Source organism: Salvelinus fontinalis, chromosome 15, assembly GCF_029448725.1.
Source record: "Salvelinus fontinalis isolate EN_2023a chromosome 15, ASM2944872v1, whole genome shotgun sequence".
Lineage (NCBI taxonomy): Eukaryota > Metazoa > Chordata > Actinopteri > Salmoniformes > Salmonidae > Salvelinus > Salvelinus fontinalis.
In genome coordinates, this window is record NC_074679.1 from 25241387 (window position 1) to 25258033 (window position 16647).

Here is a 16647-nt window from a genome sequence, read left to right on the forward strand (position 1 = left end):
ACATGGTCCCCACCCGTGGCAGTCAGTGCCTCAGTGCCAAATACAGATGAAAGTTGCCCTATTTTTTTATTTTTTTATCTTTATTTATTTAACTAGGCAAGTCAGTTAAGAACAAATTATTATTTACAATGACAGCCTAGGAAGAGTGGGTTAACTGCCTTGTTCAGGGGTAGAACAACAGATGTTTACCTTGTCAGCTCAGGAATTCGATCTAGCAACCTTCTGGTTACTGGCCCAACGCTCTAACCACAAGGCTAACTGCCGCCCCCCTTTAAGACTAGGGAGGACGATTATTTTTTTAATGAGCAGGCCTTATTTCTATTACAGCATATTGGATGACTGTCATTCATATTCCATTCACCCAGCTGAATGTAACATCGATAGGTTTAGAATTTTCCTTCTAGCCATCGTGAGGTTGCTACAAAGTGACAGACATTGACACATTCAACAGGGCCTTGCACACTCTTTCCTGCATCTAGCTGACCTACAGTCGGGTGTAATCATTAGTCCAACAGTTGCAAATTCAGGTATGTTTATCCCTGTTTCATTCCGTTTGCTTACATTTAAGAAACGTTTTCAACAGAATTGGTGGAATGAATACACCCCTGATCACATGCAAACACAATTCACTTTCATAGCAGTCACATACAAACATCATGATCCCTTTGATTATTGTTTCATTCCTTCTCGCATCCACACTCTCTCCTCCTCTTACCTTTCCCTTCGCTTGTGGACTTCAGCGCACAACACATCAGCTATCTGTGACCAGGCGAAAAAAACTTCCCTGGCTAGTAGGGGTTCTGGGGTACCGCAGCACCCCCTGAAAAATAAGAATGATATAAAAATAGAAGATTTTTTTCTTTCTCACAAAAGTAGTGCACTGGGCCTTTAATAGTCCTGTATTAGCAGACTGATATAGCCAGGGACTTGCTTCCATTCAGCCACAAGAGCATTAATGAGGTCGGGCACTGATGTTGGCCTAGCTCACAGTCAGCGTTTCAATTCATCCCAAAGGTGTTCGATGGGGTTCAATCAATCAATCAATCAAATATACTTATAAAGCCCTTCTTATATCAGCTGATGTCACAAAGTGCTGTACAGAAACCCAGCCTAAAACCCCAAACAGCAAGCAATGCAGGTGTAGAAGCACGTTGGCTAGGAAAAACTCCCTAGAAATGCCAGAACCTAGGAAGAAACCTAGAGAGGAACCAGGCTATGAGGGGTGGCTTGTCCTCTTCCGGCTGTGCCGGGTGGAGATAATAACAGAACATGGCCAATATGTTCAAATGTTCATAGATGACCAGCCGGGTCAAATAATAATAATCACAGTGGTTGTAGAGGGTGCAACAGGTCAGCACCTCAGGAGTAAATGTCAGTTGGCTTTTCATAGCCGATCACTCAGAGTATCTCTACCGCTCCTGCTGTCTCTAGACAGTTCAAAACAGCAGGTCTGGGACAGGCAGCATGTCCGGTGAACAGGTCAGGGTTCCATAGCTGCAGGCAGAACAGTTGAAACTGGAGCAGCAGCACGGCCAGGTGGACTGGGGACAGCAAGGAGTCATCAGGCCAGGTAGCCTACGAGAGAGAGAGAGAGAGAGAACGAAAGAAAGAAATAAAGAAAGAAAGAAAGGAAGAGAGAAAGGAAGAGAGAAAGGAAGAGAGAAAGGAAGAGAGAAAGAAAGAAAGAAAGAAAGAAAGAAAGAAAGAAAGAAAGAAAGAAAGAAAGAAAGAAAGAAAGAAAGAGAGAAAAAGATTGAGGTCGGGGCTCTGTGCAACCCAGTCAAGTTCTTCCACACCGATCTTGACGAATCATTTCTGTATGAACCTCGCTTTGTGCATGAGGGCATTGTCATGCAGAAACAGGAAAGGGCCTTCCCCAAAGTTAGACGCACAGAATCATCTGGAATGTCATTGTATGCTGTAGTGTTAAGATTTATTTTCACTGGAACTAAGGGTCCTCGCCCCGAACCATGAAAAACAGTCCCAGATCATTCCTCCTCCACCAAACTTTACAGTTGGCAATATGCATTCGGGCAGGTAGTGTTCTCCTTGCATCCGCCAAAGCCAGATTCGCCAGGCGAAAAGCTAGATGGTGAAGCATGACTCATTACTTCAGCAAACTCGTTTCCACTGCTCCAGAGTTCAATGGCGGCGAGATTAACTCATTCCAGCCGACGCTTGGCATTGCGCATGGTGATCTTAAGCTTTTGTGTGGCTGCTCGGCCATGGAAACTCATTTCATGAAGCTCCAGACGAACAGTTCTTGTAGTGATGTTGTTTCCAGAGGCAGTTTGGAACACGATAGGGCTTGTTGTAACCGAGGACAGATGATTTTTACACGCTACATGCTTCACCACTTGGTGGTCCCGTTCTGTGGGCTTGTGTGGCCTACCACTTCGCTGCAGAGCCGTTGTTATTCCTAGACGTTTCCTCTTCACAATAACAGCACTTACAGATGACCGGGGCATCTCTAGCATTGCAGAAATTTTAAGAACTGACTTGTTGGAAAGGTGGCATCTTATGACGGTGCCACATTGAAAGTCACGGAGCTCTTCAGTCCATTCTACTGCCAATGTTTGTCTATGGAGATTGCATGGCTGTGTGCTCGATTTTATACACCTGTCAGCAATGGGTGTGGCTGAAAAAGCCAAATGCACTAATTTGAAGGGGTGTTCACATACTTTTCTATATATAGTGTATAAGTGTCAGGAAAACTCTTTCAACCCTCACTATGCCATCACCATGGCCTCACTATTGCCATCACCATGGCCTTGATTCCCACATCAGCGCCATGAGTTCACTGATAAGCGTAGCATGTGCGATAGCGAGCCCATATGTCCGTTCTTACAGTAAAACCCCTGAAACACATCCTCAGGCCTGTAATAAGGTGTGCCCCACACTGTCCACTCCATACACACTCAATACATAGCCCCTCTAAGCTGTAACACATAGCCACTGTATAGCCCTGTAAGTTGTGGCCATGGAGGGGGCTCGCTGTTTCACCATAGGCCCTGTACTGTGGGTCTGTGGAAGCCCCTCCAATGTATCAGAAACACCCTCTGGCACTGGCCAGTCAGTCACACACCAGCCAAGCCCTCCACAGCAGCAGGGTGTAAATCCAACAGCTCTAACAATGGAGGGAGTGTGAGGGGCAAGCAGAGACACTCAGGCCTGAGACCCCCCACCCTAATAACCACTTCCAGCAGTACTGTAGGCCTCCTCATGTAGGGGATGACGAGCCTACCACCAGGGACCGTGTCCGCACCCTGGAGTCAGGGAGCTGACCTCATGGACACACTGGAGGTTGGGTGAGTTAGTCACAGCAGCAGTGCCCCTGAGTCAGTCCACCAGCACACTACACCCATTCAGGACCTGAGAATGTATGGTAACCCGCCCTGCTCTCTGCTCCCTGCCCTGGTATTCACACACACACAGACACGTACATCTACTCACTACACACTTAGAAAAAAGGGTTCCAAAAGGGTTCTTCGGGTGTCCCCATAGCATAACTATTTTTGGTTCCTGGTAGAACTCTTTTGGGTTCCATTTATACTGAACAAAATATAAACGCAACATGTAAAGTGTTGGTTCCATGTTTCATGAGCTGAAATAAAAGATCCCTGAAATTTTGGGAACAAATTTGCTCACATCCCTGTTAGTGATCATTTCTCCTTTGCCAAGATAATCCATCCACCTGACAGGTGTGGCATATCAAGAATCTGATTAAACAGCAGGATCATTTCACACGTGCACCTTGTGCTGGGGAACATAAAAGTCCAGTTTTGTGTGCAGTTCTGTGTAGTTTTGTCACACAACACAATGCCAAAGATGTCTCAAGCTTTGAGGGAGCATGCAATTGGCATGCATACTGCAGGAATGTCGACCAGAGCTGAATTTAATGTTTATTTATCTACCAAAAGCCACCTCCAAAGTTTTTTTTTATTTGGCATTACGTCCAAACAGCCTCACAATCGCAGACCATGTGTAATCACTCCAGCCCAGGACCTCCACAACCAGCTAAGACCAGCCAGCCACCCAGACACCTGATGAAACTGTGGGTTTGCACAACCAAAATATTTCTGCACAAATTGTCAGAAACTGTCTCAGGAAAGCTCATCTGTGTGCTCTTCACGGATGTATACCGGTTTCAACTGTACCGGGCAGATGGCATCATGCGAGATCCTGAGGCCCATTGTCGTGCTATTCATCTGCATCCGTCACCTCATATTTCAGCATGATAATGCATGGCCCCATGTCTCAAGGATCTGTACACAATTACTGCAAGCTGAAAATGTCCCAGTTCTTCCATGGCCTGAATACTCACCAGACATGTCACCCATTGAGTTTGATTGGGATGCTCTGGATCAACGTGTATGACAGTGTGTTCCAGTTTGAGACAATATCCAACAACTTCGCACAACCTTTGAAGGGGAATGGGACAACATTCCACAGGCCACAATCAACAGCCTGATTCACTCTATGGGAGGGTCAGCGTTGCAGATGTGTTGTTACCTACCCTAAACACCTGGGGGCGGCCTGTCAGGAAGTCCAGGATCCAGTTGCAGAGGGAGGTGTTTAATCCCAAGGTCCTATTCTTAGTGATGAGCTTTGAGGGCACTAATGGTGTTGAACGCTAAGCTGTAGTCAATGAATAGCATTCTCACATAGGTGTTCCTTTTATCCAGGTGGGAAAGGGCAGTGTGGAGTGCAATAGAGATGACATCATCTGTGGATCTGTTGGGGCGGTATACAAAATTGCAGTGGGTCTAGGGTTTCTGGGATAATGGTGTTGATTTAGGCAGGTTACCTTTGTGTTCGTGGGCACAGGGACTGTGGTGGTCTGCTTGAAACATGTTGGTATTACAGACTAGGTCAGGGACAGGTTGAAATGTCAGTGAAGACATTTGCCAGTTGGTCAACGCAAGCTCGGAGTACACGTCCTGGTAATCCATTTGGCCCTGCGGCCTTGTGAATGTTGACCTCTTTAAAGGTCTTACTCACATCAGCTACGGAGAGTGTGATCACACAGTCATCCGGAACAGCTGATGCTCTCATGCATGCTTCAGTGTTGCTTGCCTCAAAGCGAGCATAGAATTTCTTTATCTCATCTGGTAGGCTTGTGTCACTGGGCAGCTCGCGGCTGTGCTTCCCTTTGTAGTCCGTAATAGTTTGCAAGCCTTGCCACACCTGACGAGCGTCGGAGCCGGCCGGTGTAGTAGGATTCAAACTTAGTCCTGTATTGATGCCTTGCCTTTTTTGATGGTTCGTCGGAGGGCATAGCGGGTTACTGTCTCGCTCCTTGAAAGCGGCAGCTCTACCCTTTAGCTCAGTGCGGATGTTACTTGTAATCCATGGCTTCTGGTTGGGGTATGTGTGAACGGTCACTGTGGGGACGACGTCATCGATGCACTTATTGATGAAGCCAGTGACTGATGTGGTATACTCCTCAATGCCATCGGATGAATCCCGGAATAAATTCCTTTCTGGGCTAGCAAACAGTCCTGTAGCTTAGCATCTGCGTCACCTGGCCACTTCCGTACTGAGCGAGTCACTTACTTTAGTTTTTGCTTGTAAGCAGGAATCAGGAGGATAGAATTATGGTCAGATTTGCTAAATGGAGGGCGAGGGAGAGCATTGTACGCGTCTCTGTGTGTGGAGTAAATGTGGTCTAAAGTTTTTAACACTGGTTGCACATTTAACATGCTGGTAGAAATTAGGCAAAATGGATTTAAGTTTCCCTGCATTAAAGTCCCCAGCCACTAGGAGCGTCGTCCCTGGATGAGCATTTTCTTGATTGCTTATGGCCTTATACAGCTCGTTGAGTGCCGTCTTAGTGCTAAGATCGGTTTGTGGTGGTAAATAGACAGCTACGAAAAATATAGATGAAAACTCTCTTGGTAAATAGTGTGGGCTACAGCTTATCATGAGATGCTCTACCTCTGGTGAGCAAAACCTTGAGACTTCCTTAATAATATTAGATTCCATGCACCAGCTGTTATTTACAAATAGACACAGACCGCCACTTTCTTGTCTTACCGGAGGTAGTTGTTTTGTCTTGTCGTTGCAAGGAAAACCCTGGTAACTGTATATTATCTATGTATTATCTAAGCGAAAAAACACAATTGGTTTGGAGAACGTAAAACGGCAGCCATCCCCTCCGGTGCCATTCTATATGTATGGAGTAAAAAGTACATTATTTTCTTTTGGAAATTAGTGAAGTAAAAGTAAAAGTAATCAAAAATATAAATAGTGAAGTAAAGTACAGACACCTCAAAAATATTTTTACTTAAATACTTTACACCACTGGTGTGATGTCATTGAGAAGAGGTGATTGCTTTTTGGATTATAGCAATCTGCTATCGGCTGTGGAGCATAGGGGGCTGTTGTCCTGATGCACATGCTGCTGTGCTGTGCCACGCCACTTTAAGCATTTATACTTACAGTAGCCTGTTATTCTTGAAAAAGTATATTCAATTAAGACTTGTTTGTAAGTCAATTTCCTTGTCTTTTCCTTTTTTCTTTTAGTCATTTATTCACTGTAGGACTACATACTGACGTTCTACCCTCCTGCACTCTGCACTTAGAGACCTTTTGCAAGGCTGTCTTCCTGCATCTCCCTTGGCTAGTTTGGGTCCGTTATTAGCTACACACATGCACACAATGTCTGAAGCAAATGTATTAATCTAGGAGTGATAGTGCCTGATGACAAAGATTTTGTAAGCATGAGTGTTTTATCGGAACTAAACAATATAGAATGTCAGACAGAGGAAGCTACATGACTGAAACCATAGCTTCATCTTTGTTTACTGAATGATAATACATAAATCACTGTTGATGACAACATAATGACATGCTGTAACCATGTTACCTCTTTAACAGAAACGCTACTGGTATGAACATCTTCCCTTGAAAATGAACAAATGTGTACACAAGGACTCGTTTATACTTTGCCAAATCTAGTATCAATCCCCAGTAGATTATTTCTCAACACTTGTTGAGTTTTCGTGAGTAGCACTGTTTTCTGATCATGACCATAAGCAGGGAGACATACTGGAAACACAAAACAGATGCTCTCCAGGAGTGACAGTGAGCTGAAAAATATTCAATAATCTTTGGTGCTTTCCTTACAAGGAACATAAACAAATGTGGAAATATTGTGTGTTACGAGACCTTTTCTGGCCCAATATCTGGTGTGTCGTTGTAATAATGTGAATAAAAACAACTGATAGCCTATCTGAAAGTTGCCTGTCCTCAGTGAGAGTAGGTCTGAGTCCATGACCCTGACTCTCTGACATGGAGCTGGGGTCTCCAGCGGCCATCAGGAACCCCACTTTGAGCTGCAGCAGTGGACCCTCTAAGAGAGACCCACCATGTTTCAAAAGCACCAAATGTCCAGTCTTAAGGAGTTATATTTAACGGTAGCTAAGTCATACTGAACATCTCAAGACAATACACATGACTAGGGCCTGTAGCCAACATACAGTACATGTCTTAACTCTCGAGAGTTGAACAGCTAACAGGGGATGTTGTACTTTGTAAACAGTATTGTGAAAGACACAGTATGACCTACCTCATATACACCTGACCCTGGTGTCTGCTGGTCATTGGCACCACTGCTAGAGGTCTCCACGGGTCACTGCAGTGTCTTTCGGGCTCTCTGAAGTGGTCAAGGGCTATTGGATAGGCAGATAATGCTTTGACATGGCCATTAACTGGAATTATTGGTATTGCATGATGTCCAGTGCGCAACTATGGAAATGATATTCCAGAAATGAAGCAATGTGCCCAGCATGTTGTTATGTTTATGTTTGACTGAGATCACATCTAAATGCTACATCAGTTAAGTTACGGGCTTCCTTCTTGAGATGCCCTAGTGTGCAGCCTACTGATTGATCAATAGTTTATATGTTGAATTGCATACAAATGTAAAAATCTATTTGATATTTCAGAATCAGTTACAATGAGCATGTAGGCCGACAATTATCAACAGTTGAATTGAAATAGAAAATAGCATGATTTTCTCAAATGAAAATGTGATTAAAAAAATTTACTATTAATTGGTCGTTAAAATAAAAGTATAAATGAAAAGAAAAAGCGGAAAGAACATTTCGTTCAACGGAATTTCAGGGTTATTGCGAATACGCTGCCTATTGCGCAACAAAATGAGAGGACCAGCCGAACGATTAGAGGATATCTCAATGCAAATCCTCCCTCCGTTCGCTACTTGTGATTGGATGGCGTACCCCAGGCTGGGCGTACACCAGGCTGGGCGTACATGTCAGTCAAGAGGAATGGGTGCAGCTAATGTCTATGCCTGTAATGTCAATTTGGGTCTCAGATTGCATCCCAATGTTTCGGTGTGAAGGCATCCTCACTCCTCTCCAAACGCAGAAGACTCACACTATGTGGTTGTCGTAGGACGCAGCTATTATTTTACTTGAAACAACAATGAAAGTGCACCTTCCTACAGTAGGCATTGCATACTTTTTTCTGAGGATAGCCCATTGACAGTAAAAGGTAAGCCAGCCTACCGGAGAGACCAAACCAGGAGCATCCGTGCACTTTTTCGTGCACTTTCCGAGGTAGCCTATTCTCGGGCAGCATGCTGCCTAGGCTATTGTAAAGGCACTGACAGCGCAGGTACCAACAATTTTTCTCATTCCATTTGAACCGGAACGTTATAACTTCTGGAATTACATCTAACGGACCTCGCGGATTTAATTTGGCGATTTACTTGACAGAAGGAAATTGTTTGCTTAGACCTACATTTTTAACATAGGCTACCGATCTTGGGCTCATCATCATATTTTAAATATGTTCAGGAAGTGTTTGGTCGCGTTCTTGAATTTTTCAATTCTGGTGCGTGTGTTGATGTCTCATGAATGTACGCCATGTGATCTCCGGACGTGTCCGCCGAAAGCCTGCGAGAGCGGTCGGACTCTGGCCAGGGACCCGTGCGGATGCTGCGATCAGTGTACCCGGATGGAGTGGGAGCCGTGCGCCGGCCAGGACTGGGCACTGGGATACTGCGCCTTGGGACTAACCTGCGCGGCTGTCAACCAAACGGGAGCTGTAACGCTCCCTGAAATAGGAGTTTGTAAAGGTGGGTAGCCTATGTCTAAAATAAGACTTCACTTATGAATAAAATAGGCTCACTTTAATGGTGGTCTTGTTTCCCATTCTGAACTGTAAGCATGACCTAGAATGGCACAATCATCTTTATTCTATAGTAGGCTAAAGGGACAATTCCATGATAACGGAATTACGCAGAGATTTTTCAGCAAGTAGTCATTGTGCATAGAGGTGTATGGTTTGTTAAACTTTTATGTCAATGGTTTTTGTTTGGCATACATTTTACAGTGAAAATTCAGAGTCTCATCATAATTCAGTTATTGTGGAATTGCCCTCAGGCTACTAGGTAATTATTGTGTTATAATTACTGGGTAGGCCGTCATTGTAAATAAGAATTTGTTCTTAACTGACTTGCCTAGTTAAATAAAGGTTACATTTCAAAATTAAAAAAATACAAAATTGATAGAAGAATGGGAGGTTTTGACATTGATGTTTCAGCAACACGGTTATTCATTAACATCACTCTCAGCTCTGGGCAGAAAAGTCTACATAGTAAGTGATTATTCTAATTTAGCTTGAGCACACCACAGTGGCCAGCTAGTTCATGATTCCATCGACTGTGCTGTACATTGTCTCTAAGCTCAATGTACTGGTTGAAGCAGGTCTACGGGTTTAAGTAGCTCTTGACTGCCAACAGAGGACCTCATGTTAGACTGTTCATTTCCCCCCTTGAAACCTCAGCTTTCTTCTCTTGCAGGCATGACAATAGGTTTGGCAACAAACCTTTGCACCTCAAGTTCAGGCTTCCCTGCCAGGGCCCAATTTGAACCTCTTAAAAGTTAATGACTATTTTAATTTGTCTGATTTAAAAGCATGGGAGGCCTAACAATGGGAAATGTGTATCTTTCCCCATTGTTTACAGTTTACAGTTTACAGTTTACAATTGGCTCATTCATCCCCCTCCTCTCCCCTGTAACTATTCCCCAGGTCTTTGCTGCAAATGAGAACGTGTTCTCAGTCAACTTACCTGGTAAAATAACGGTAAAATAAATAAATAAGTAAAAATCTGTGCGTGTACACTTTACTCTGTCTTCATTTGATCCTGAAACAGGTTAGCTGTCCTTGTAGAAAGTGTTTTGCTGTAATGTGGTTGCCCAATCAATGGGCTTATGATGTGCCTCTGAGGGCTCCCTTGGGGTCAAGGCAAAATAGCAAAAGTCTCACCAGCAGGTTTTCATTGGCAGATTTATCTGAATGACCTTACCATGAATCCCACTGTGGTCTCCCTGCCTTCCCTCCTATCAGATCCATGTCCTATACCAGTCCTTTACTGACAGTTTATGAAGCTGTTGTACACAATATATCCCTGGCTCCCAGGGAAATTATACTCCAGAGGATGGCTCTCCAAATCCCTTAGGGCTTCAAGGGTACCCATCCTTGACCATTGTGTGTGTGAGTGTGTGTTTGAGTGTGTGTGTTTGAGTGTGTGCGTGCGTGTGTATGTAGCATTCTAAAAGGACAGCCAAGATCAGCTTTTCACACAGTTGATAAGGCAGAACAGGAGTTGCCCTCTGAGAGAGCTGGGCATGGGGCATGGTCAGGATCACATCAAGCACCAGCCAGTCCCTCACCTGGACTCTGTCCAGACTGAAACAAAGTGATGGCATGGGACTGTCATTATCAGAGGTGAGGAAAAACAGTCCCACGTTGGGGCCGGATCTACATGATCCTGCCCTCCACCATCACTCGGAGGGATCTAGTGGTCCTGGGTCTCCGGCCCCAGGGTGTCCCAGGAGACAGTGTCCCTGATTGGGCTTTATTTACAGGTTATGCTGGCAGGCCTTAATCCCCCTCCATACCCATAGCTACCCCCTCTGTCAAGTGAACAGCTTTGAATGTCTCTAAATGATGAATGCACTAATTGTAAGTCGCTCCGGATAAGAGCTAAATTACTAAAATGTCTAATGTAAAAGTTAATGGTTTCCATGATTGAGTCGTGCCTCTGGTCCTCGTGGCTGTGGGACCCAGCACCCCCCCCCCCCCCCCCCTCCCAGTGGGGTTGGCTGGGTGAGGGTAAATCAACACCTCCCTGTGTGTTTGCAGAGGCCACGAGGGCCAGGCTGATCCGGGATTTCCCTCCCAAGCCGGGGGTAGGGTCTTAAAGTGATTAGGGTCGCAATCAGGAGTAGGGGGTAAATGTTTCCAGTCTCTGACCCCTGCTTCTCTCTCCGCTCCTCTGCTCTAAGTCTTGTTGTTCTGGGTGGTCAATATGGAAGGGCAGAGTGCGAATTGTCATTAGGCTTTACTATTGTAGCCTGAATTCAGGGATTTTTCTTGCTGACAAATTTACCTTTTTTGTAAAAAGAAAAGTGGGGAAACCTGAAAGGGGCTGAAATAAGGGACGTAAATACAGCTGTGTCCGTCCCAAGCTCATCGGCGCGAGAAACTGTAAGGCACCGTTGATACAATGTTGTAAGTTCGCTAGCAGGCGGAGGAGAGAGATGAATGCGATTGAAAGTACCTGAACCAACTGTCACTTATTCAAACCATGACAGAGAGGTGGAAGTGTTCGTTTAATTTGGAAAAAGATTTCATTTTCATATTTACCACTGTATCAGTACACAATTGCATTTTTCTAAATAGGAGAATGGTTAAATTAGAGACCCCCCACCCCCATAGTTGGACTTTCATTGCATTTATGGGATCTCATGTATGATTTGGGGGTTCTGTGTTCCCCCCGTAATTCGCACACTATGGAATGGTGATGGAGGTCGAAGAAAGTATACCATGTCTTCAGGTGACAACCTGTAGTAGACAAACATGTGTACAGTCAGTGAAAAAATAGCTGATGCACATGATATTGAACAGAATGCTAAATATCCAGTAAGTGTATGCTTATGAGGACTTTTATACTATGTGCATACTGTATATCAAGTGCAGCCAGTTAAAGTGGTTGTGTATTGTTATGACAGCTGTGATTAGGGAAAGTTGCCTGTGAATCCAAACACGTAACTAATTTAATCCACAAAGGGTTTTTCACCACTTGAGTGATATCGATGTTTGGCCCAGGGTGTTTTTATTTTGTCTGTCTCACTGTGTTAGTGCCACGTCTTCCCTCTCCAGAGCACTTAACAATAGCACCTCACAGAATGTCTGTCCTCAAGCGCAAAGATTGGACTCTGCGTCCTGTCCAGTCCACTACTCCTTCTAATCCTGTCCACTTCCCTCTTCCTCCAGCATTATCTAATGTTTCAAAGACTTCCTTTGGAGCTTGCTATCAGCCAAAGGGCCTCAGAGGTCAACTTTCCCATCACAGCTCTGGATGCCAAGACAAGCAGTCTCCATGGCTGAGAGGACTTCCCCAGAGACGCAGCCGTGATCCAGGCCAGCTGAGTGGGGTCATATCACAGCCGAGGGGTCAACCTAATCATTAGCTACAGTAATTAGAGGTTCACTCCCCCTAACCTCTCATTTTGCTTTGTCTACCTCCTGCCTCCTACTCCTGGAGGCCCCCTTTAGCACCCCACAGACACACTCAGACACCCACCTTCAATGACTGTTATTTAAAAATACCCTCCCAGGCAGAGAAAGGCCCAGAGATGGAACAAATGAGGAGGTGGGGATCATTTTAAGGTAACAGGAAATACGAGGGAGAGTTTTGGCGTGGCAGGGGAGCTCCGTTTGAAAAGCCTGCCTGCCCCTCTACTCTCCCCAATGTCTTGGCTGGTTTAACTCACAGGGACCACGACTGTCTGCCACCCAAGATTCACCTCTCTCTCTTTCAACTCTGGAAATAATCACTTACAGTCTCCTGAATTAGCACATCAGAGAGCGGTGGGTTTGTATAGGTGACCATTATAGGCTACATACAGAGCACTTCTCAAGTACCACTTCTGAAAGGAATGACTGAATGTGCTGTACAATAATAGAAGTTCATCCCTGCTTTCCCTTTGTTTGGTATTAATAAATGAACAACGTACATTTTCTTAAGTATTTTCATTTTCGCCAGCCTATACCAGCATATACCATCATTTTTAATCATCATTGTCTCCCGGCCCCTAGCAGAGTATTAAAGCAAGGCTTCTCCTTCTGAGAGGAAAGAAGAAGTACACCTTTACTCACCGATTACCACTCTATAGTGTTTTACAAAGTTTATTTAGCTCAGCTCCTGTAATACATTCTGATGGGAACACTACTACTCGTACTTCTAAATGTGTCTGTGAGAGAAGCCAGAGTATTTTGATAAGCAGTAATCAAGTCTCTACACTGTTGATTGAGGCCTGGAAGACAAGCTGTTGAAGGGAGAGGAAAGGAGCGCTGTATTGTGGTGTTTTCTGTTTGAGCCTGTTTACTCTGTGGCACGCAGGCAGTGCATCAGGCACGAAAACCCTGTGGGGTCCCTGAGGGGTCCCTGAGGAGCAGAGAGGCAGCTGACGTGGTGGGTCCCCTGTCTCCCCTCCATCCTCCACCCCCCATTGTCATTAGATGTGTTTGTTTGTGTTGAGCTCAGCCTGGAGGAGCTAGCTACAGTATATCAGAGGTAGGGGTAGGGATGGTTGGCTGGGCATGGAACAAACACATAAGGTAATTGGCAGTAGCAATGCATGGCAGGATCAGAACAGAGATGTCTGCTCTGGATCGCTTTGACGATGCTTCTCTTCTCCCCTACCCCCCTTTCCTCTCCTTTCCCCTCCTATCCAGCCCCTCCCCTCTTCTTTCTTTTCCTCTAATATCTTGTCTCTTCTCCTTTCCACAGTTCTGCCTCACAGTCCGGAGGCTGGGTTGGAGGATGAGCGCTGCCCCCTGCAGACAGGCTGTGACAGGGCCGGGGCCATGTGTGTGTGTGACGCCCGTCACTCCTGCCTGGGCTCCTTCAGCTACCCTGAAATGGAATCCTGCATGAGGGCCAGCAAGACAGGTGAATTTCCCACAGCTAGCCGTCAGGAGCAAAAAATACAATCCATTGAACATTGCTAATCCATACCAGATGTTGTACGCTGGTGACTAATGCTATTAACATGTCATAGTGATGACACACATACTCAGTCTGAGGGTGGCCCCAGCATGGATCTGTGTGGTGCCATTGTCAGTGACTGATGATGACGGACTATGTCCTGTCCCCCCTTCTCTTTCTTTTAGAAGGCCGTAGACATGAGTACCAGGAGAGGCACAGGGAGAAGTTTGTGGGACCCTCCGACCCAGCTTGCATGTTTTCTGGGTGCAACCTGACAGCACAGGGCTGTGTGTGTGAATCCCAGAGCTGCCACTATCACTCCTCCTACATCAACCGCAGCCAGTGCCAGGAGGCCGCAGGTAAACTAGAACTAACCTAAAACTAACCAACAACTGCTCAAGTCATGTTGCACAAAGGTGGCTGATCAGTGGCTGATACAGTGGCTGATACAGTGGCTGATACAGTGGCTGATACAGTGATAAACAAAATGCAGATTCCAAAAAAGAGCTGACCTTATTTATCCTACAACATTCCTGTCTTTTACACTATCTCTATTTGAGTTGAGCTCAGCTTATTAAGCATATGTACCCTATGTACCCTAATATGTACCTTGAGTTATGTGCTAACTGACTCATACTTGACTCATGTCTAGGTTGAAAAAATACAGTCTAAGACAAAGTAATAATTCCATGCTGAGCGTTCAAAAGTAAGCATATTCATTGTGCCAGCACTGTTGCTGATTATACTGGATTAGCATTGATAACGTGACCAGTGGTCGGGAAATCAAGTAATAAAGTGTCTGTAGATCCTTTGAAAAACATTTAAATAAGTAGATTTACAGTAAAACAGTTATGATATGTGTTTGCTGAGTAGTTAGCTGAAATTCATTACGATTGTCTTTATTCTCCACTTTGATGGAAAACTTTCTGTACTGCTAACATTAACTTCCAGTCCGGCACTGGTCCAATGAATTTGTTTATTTTCGAACACTTCTGCATGGAATGATTACATTGTCTTAACCTTCTCTTCAACCTAGACCCATACAGTACAGCGAGTCAGCACAACCTGTGAAAAATCACAGAGGGGTAGTAGACAATCAGTCAGTCTATTCCAAAGTCCTTTCCATGTCAACACAGAGAGAGAGTAGCAGAGAGAGGTTCTATTATAAGGAGGAGAATATACCGTGGACCTATGAGGTGATAGAAATCTACGTACACAGTGTTCAGCCTGTAAAGTGTAACAGTATAGTGTGTTGGCTGAATTCTCAGCCTGTGTCCAGGGTTAAAGCACGGAGTGAGGAGGAAGATAGACCTCCACAGAGCTCAGGAACCAGAGTGACAATTATGAGCTGTTTGTTTAAATGTGCCTCATAGAGGGGCTAAGGGTAAGTACCCATGTAGCTGCCTCTCTGACTGACACTTCTAAGTGAGAATTGTTATTGAGGTGGGTTCTATTTCACCCCTTTGACAGAACTGTGTGAGAGATGCATAAAACCAACATGGCAGCTCTCTGTATGTATAAAGAACATTGGTCTCACTGAGAAAGTGCCAGTGAGTGAACTCACAGATTCTCTCTTGCTGTGTTAGTGGGAAGATCTCATCATCCACTTCATAATACTGCGTAGCCATGTTGTGCCAAAAAGCTAGACTCACGTCAGTTTACTAAGGACATTTGTTGAGTTTAGGAGGCCCAATTCAAGACAAGTGACTCGATCCACAACTAAGACATTTGTTTTAGCTTTGTTTGTGCTTTCATCCCTTTTTTTCTTTGATAGTTCAGTTGGGAAATTTGTACCATTCCTGATAATGTAAGGTCTGAGAGTATTGTATGATGTGCCATTTAGCGGACATTTTATCCAAAGCGACTTATAGTCATGAGTGAATTTTCTTTTACATATGAGTGGTCCCGGGAATCAAACTCACCGTCCTAACATTAGAAGAACCATGCTCTACCAACTGAGCTAGAGAGGACCACAAAATGTGTAATCTTCAGTTATATATCTACAAACAAGATCTACATCCAAACAAGGTTGTTACAGAGCATTTACAGTCCCTTGGCTGTGTATTTGGATACTTGTACTGAGCTGTTTGTTCTGTAAATCACCTAGCAGTGCGGAAAAGTACACATACTGTATTATTGAGAGACAGTGTCATTGCCCTCTCCTGTGTCCCTATGAATAATATACAAGTCCTCTGCTGCATTTCTCAACTTCCAGTTGTCTAGAGCAGCCAAGAGAGGACGACAGCGTGAAATCACAACACTGAAAACAGTAAACAACATTTTTCTGCAGCTTATGTGCTGTCGCTACTCCACACTCCACTACTCCCTTCAGACGGCCATGCATTAAGTAAGGAGGGTGTGTGTGTTTTCAGGGCACTGATAATGAACTTGTTTTGTCTGACTGGCTTGGCAGACATCTTGCTGTCTGTCGTCAGTGCTTCCGTTATGATGAGTAACCCTGAATGCAGTGCTCCTGAGATGTCATGGAGCTACCCATCTGATCAAGTAGTGATTTAGCTCTGGGTCAGTGTCCCTTAGCTTGTGATGTCTACACATACTGTAAGCTCTGCTTTCGCTGCATGAGAGTTACAGCGATTCCAATCTTCACATGCAGTTGAAGA

The 16647-nt window shown here is 44.7% G+C and overlaps 1 protein-coding gene across 2 annotated transcripts in view; it reads left to right on the forward strand.

The window, feature by feature from the left end:
• Nucleotides 1–8275: 8275 nt before the first annotated feature.
• Nucleotides 8276–16647, forward strand: part of LOC129811623 (cysteine-rich motor neuron 1 protein-like) — a 54007-nt gene continuing 45635 nt past the window's right edge. Inside the window, exons 1-3 of one of the 2 annotated variants that reach the window (XM_055863071.1) lie at nt 8276–9103; nt 13829–13990; nt 14212–14385. In XM_055863071.1, the coding sequence (XP_055719046.1) occupies nt 8815–9103; nt 13829–13990; nt 14212–14385 (625 nt within the window). In that variant the 5' untranslated portion in view covers nt 8276–8814. The remainder of the gene's footprint in view (nt 9104–13828; nt 13991–14211; nt 14386–16647) is intronic. The other variant, XM_055863072.1, reaches the window with a different exon arrangement.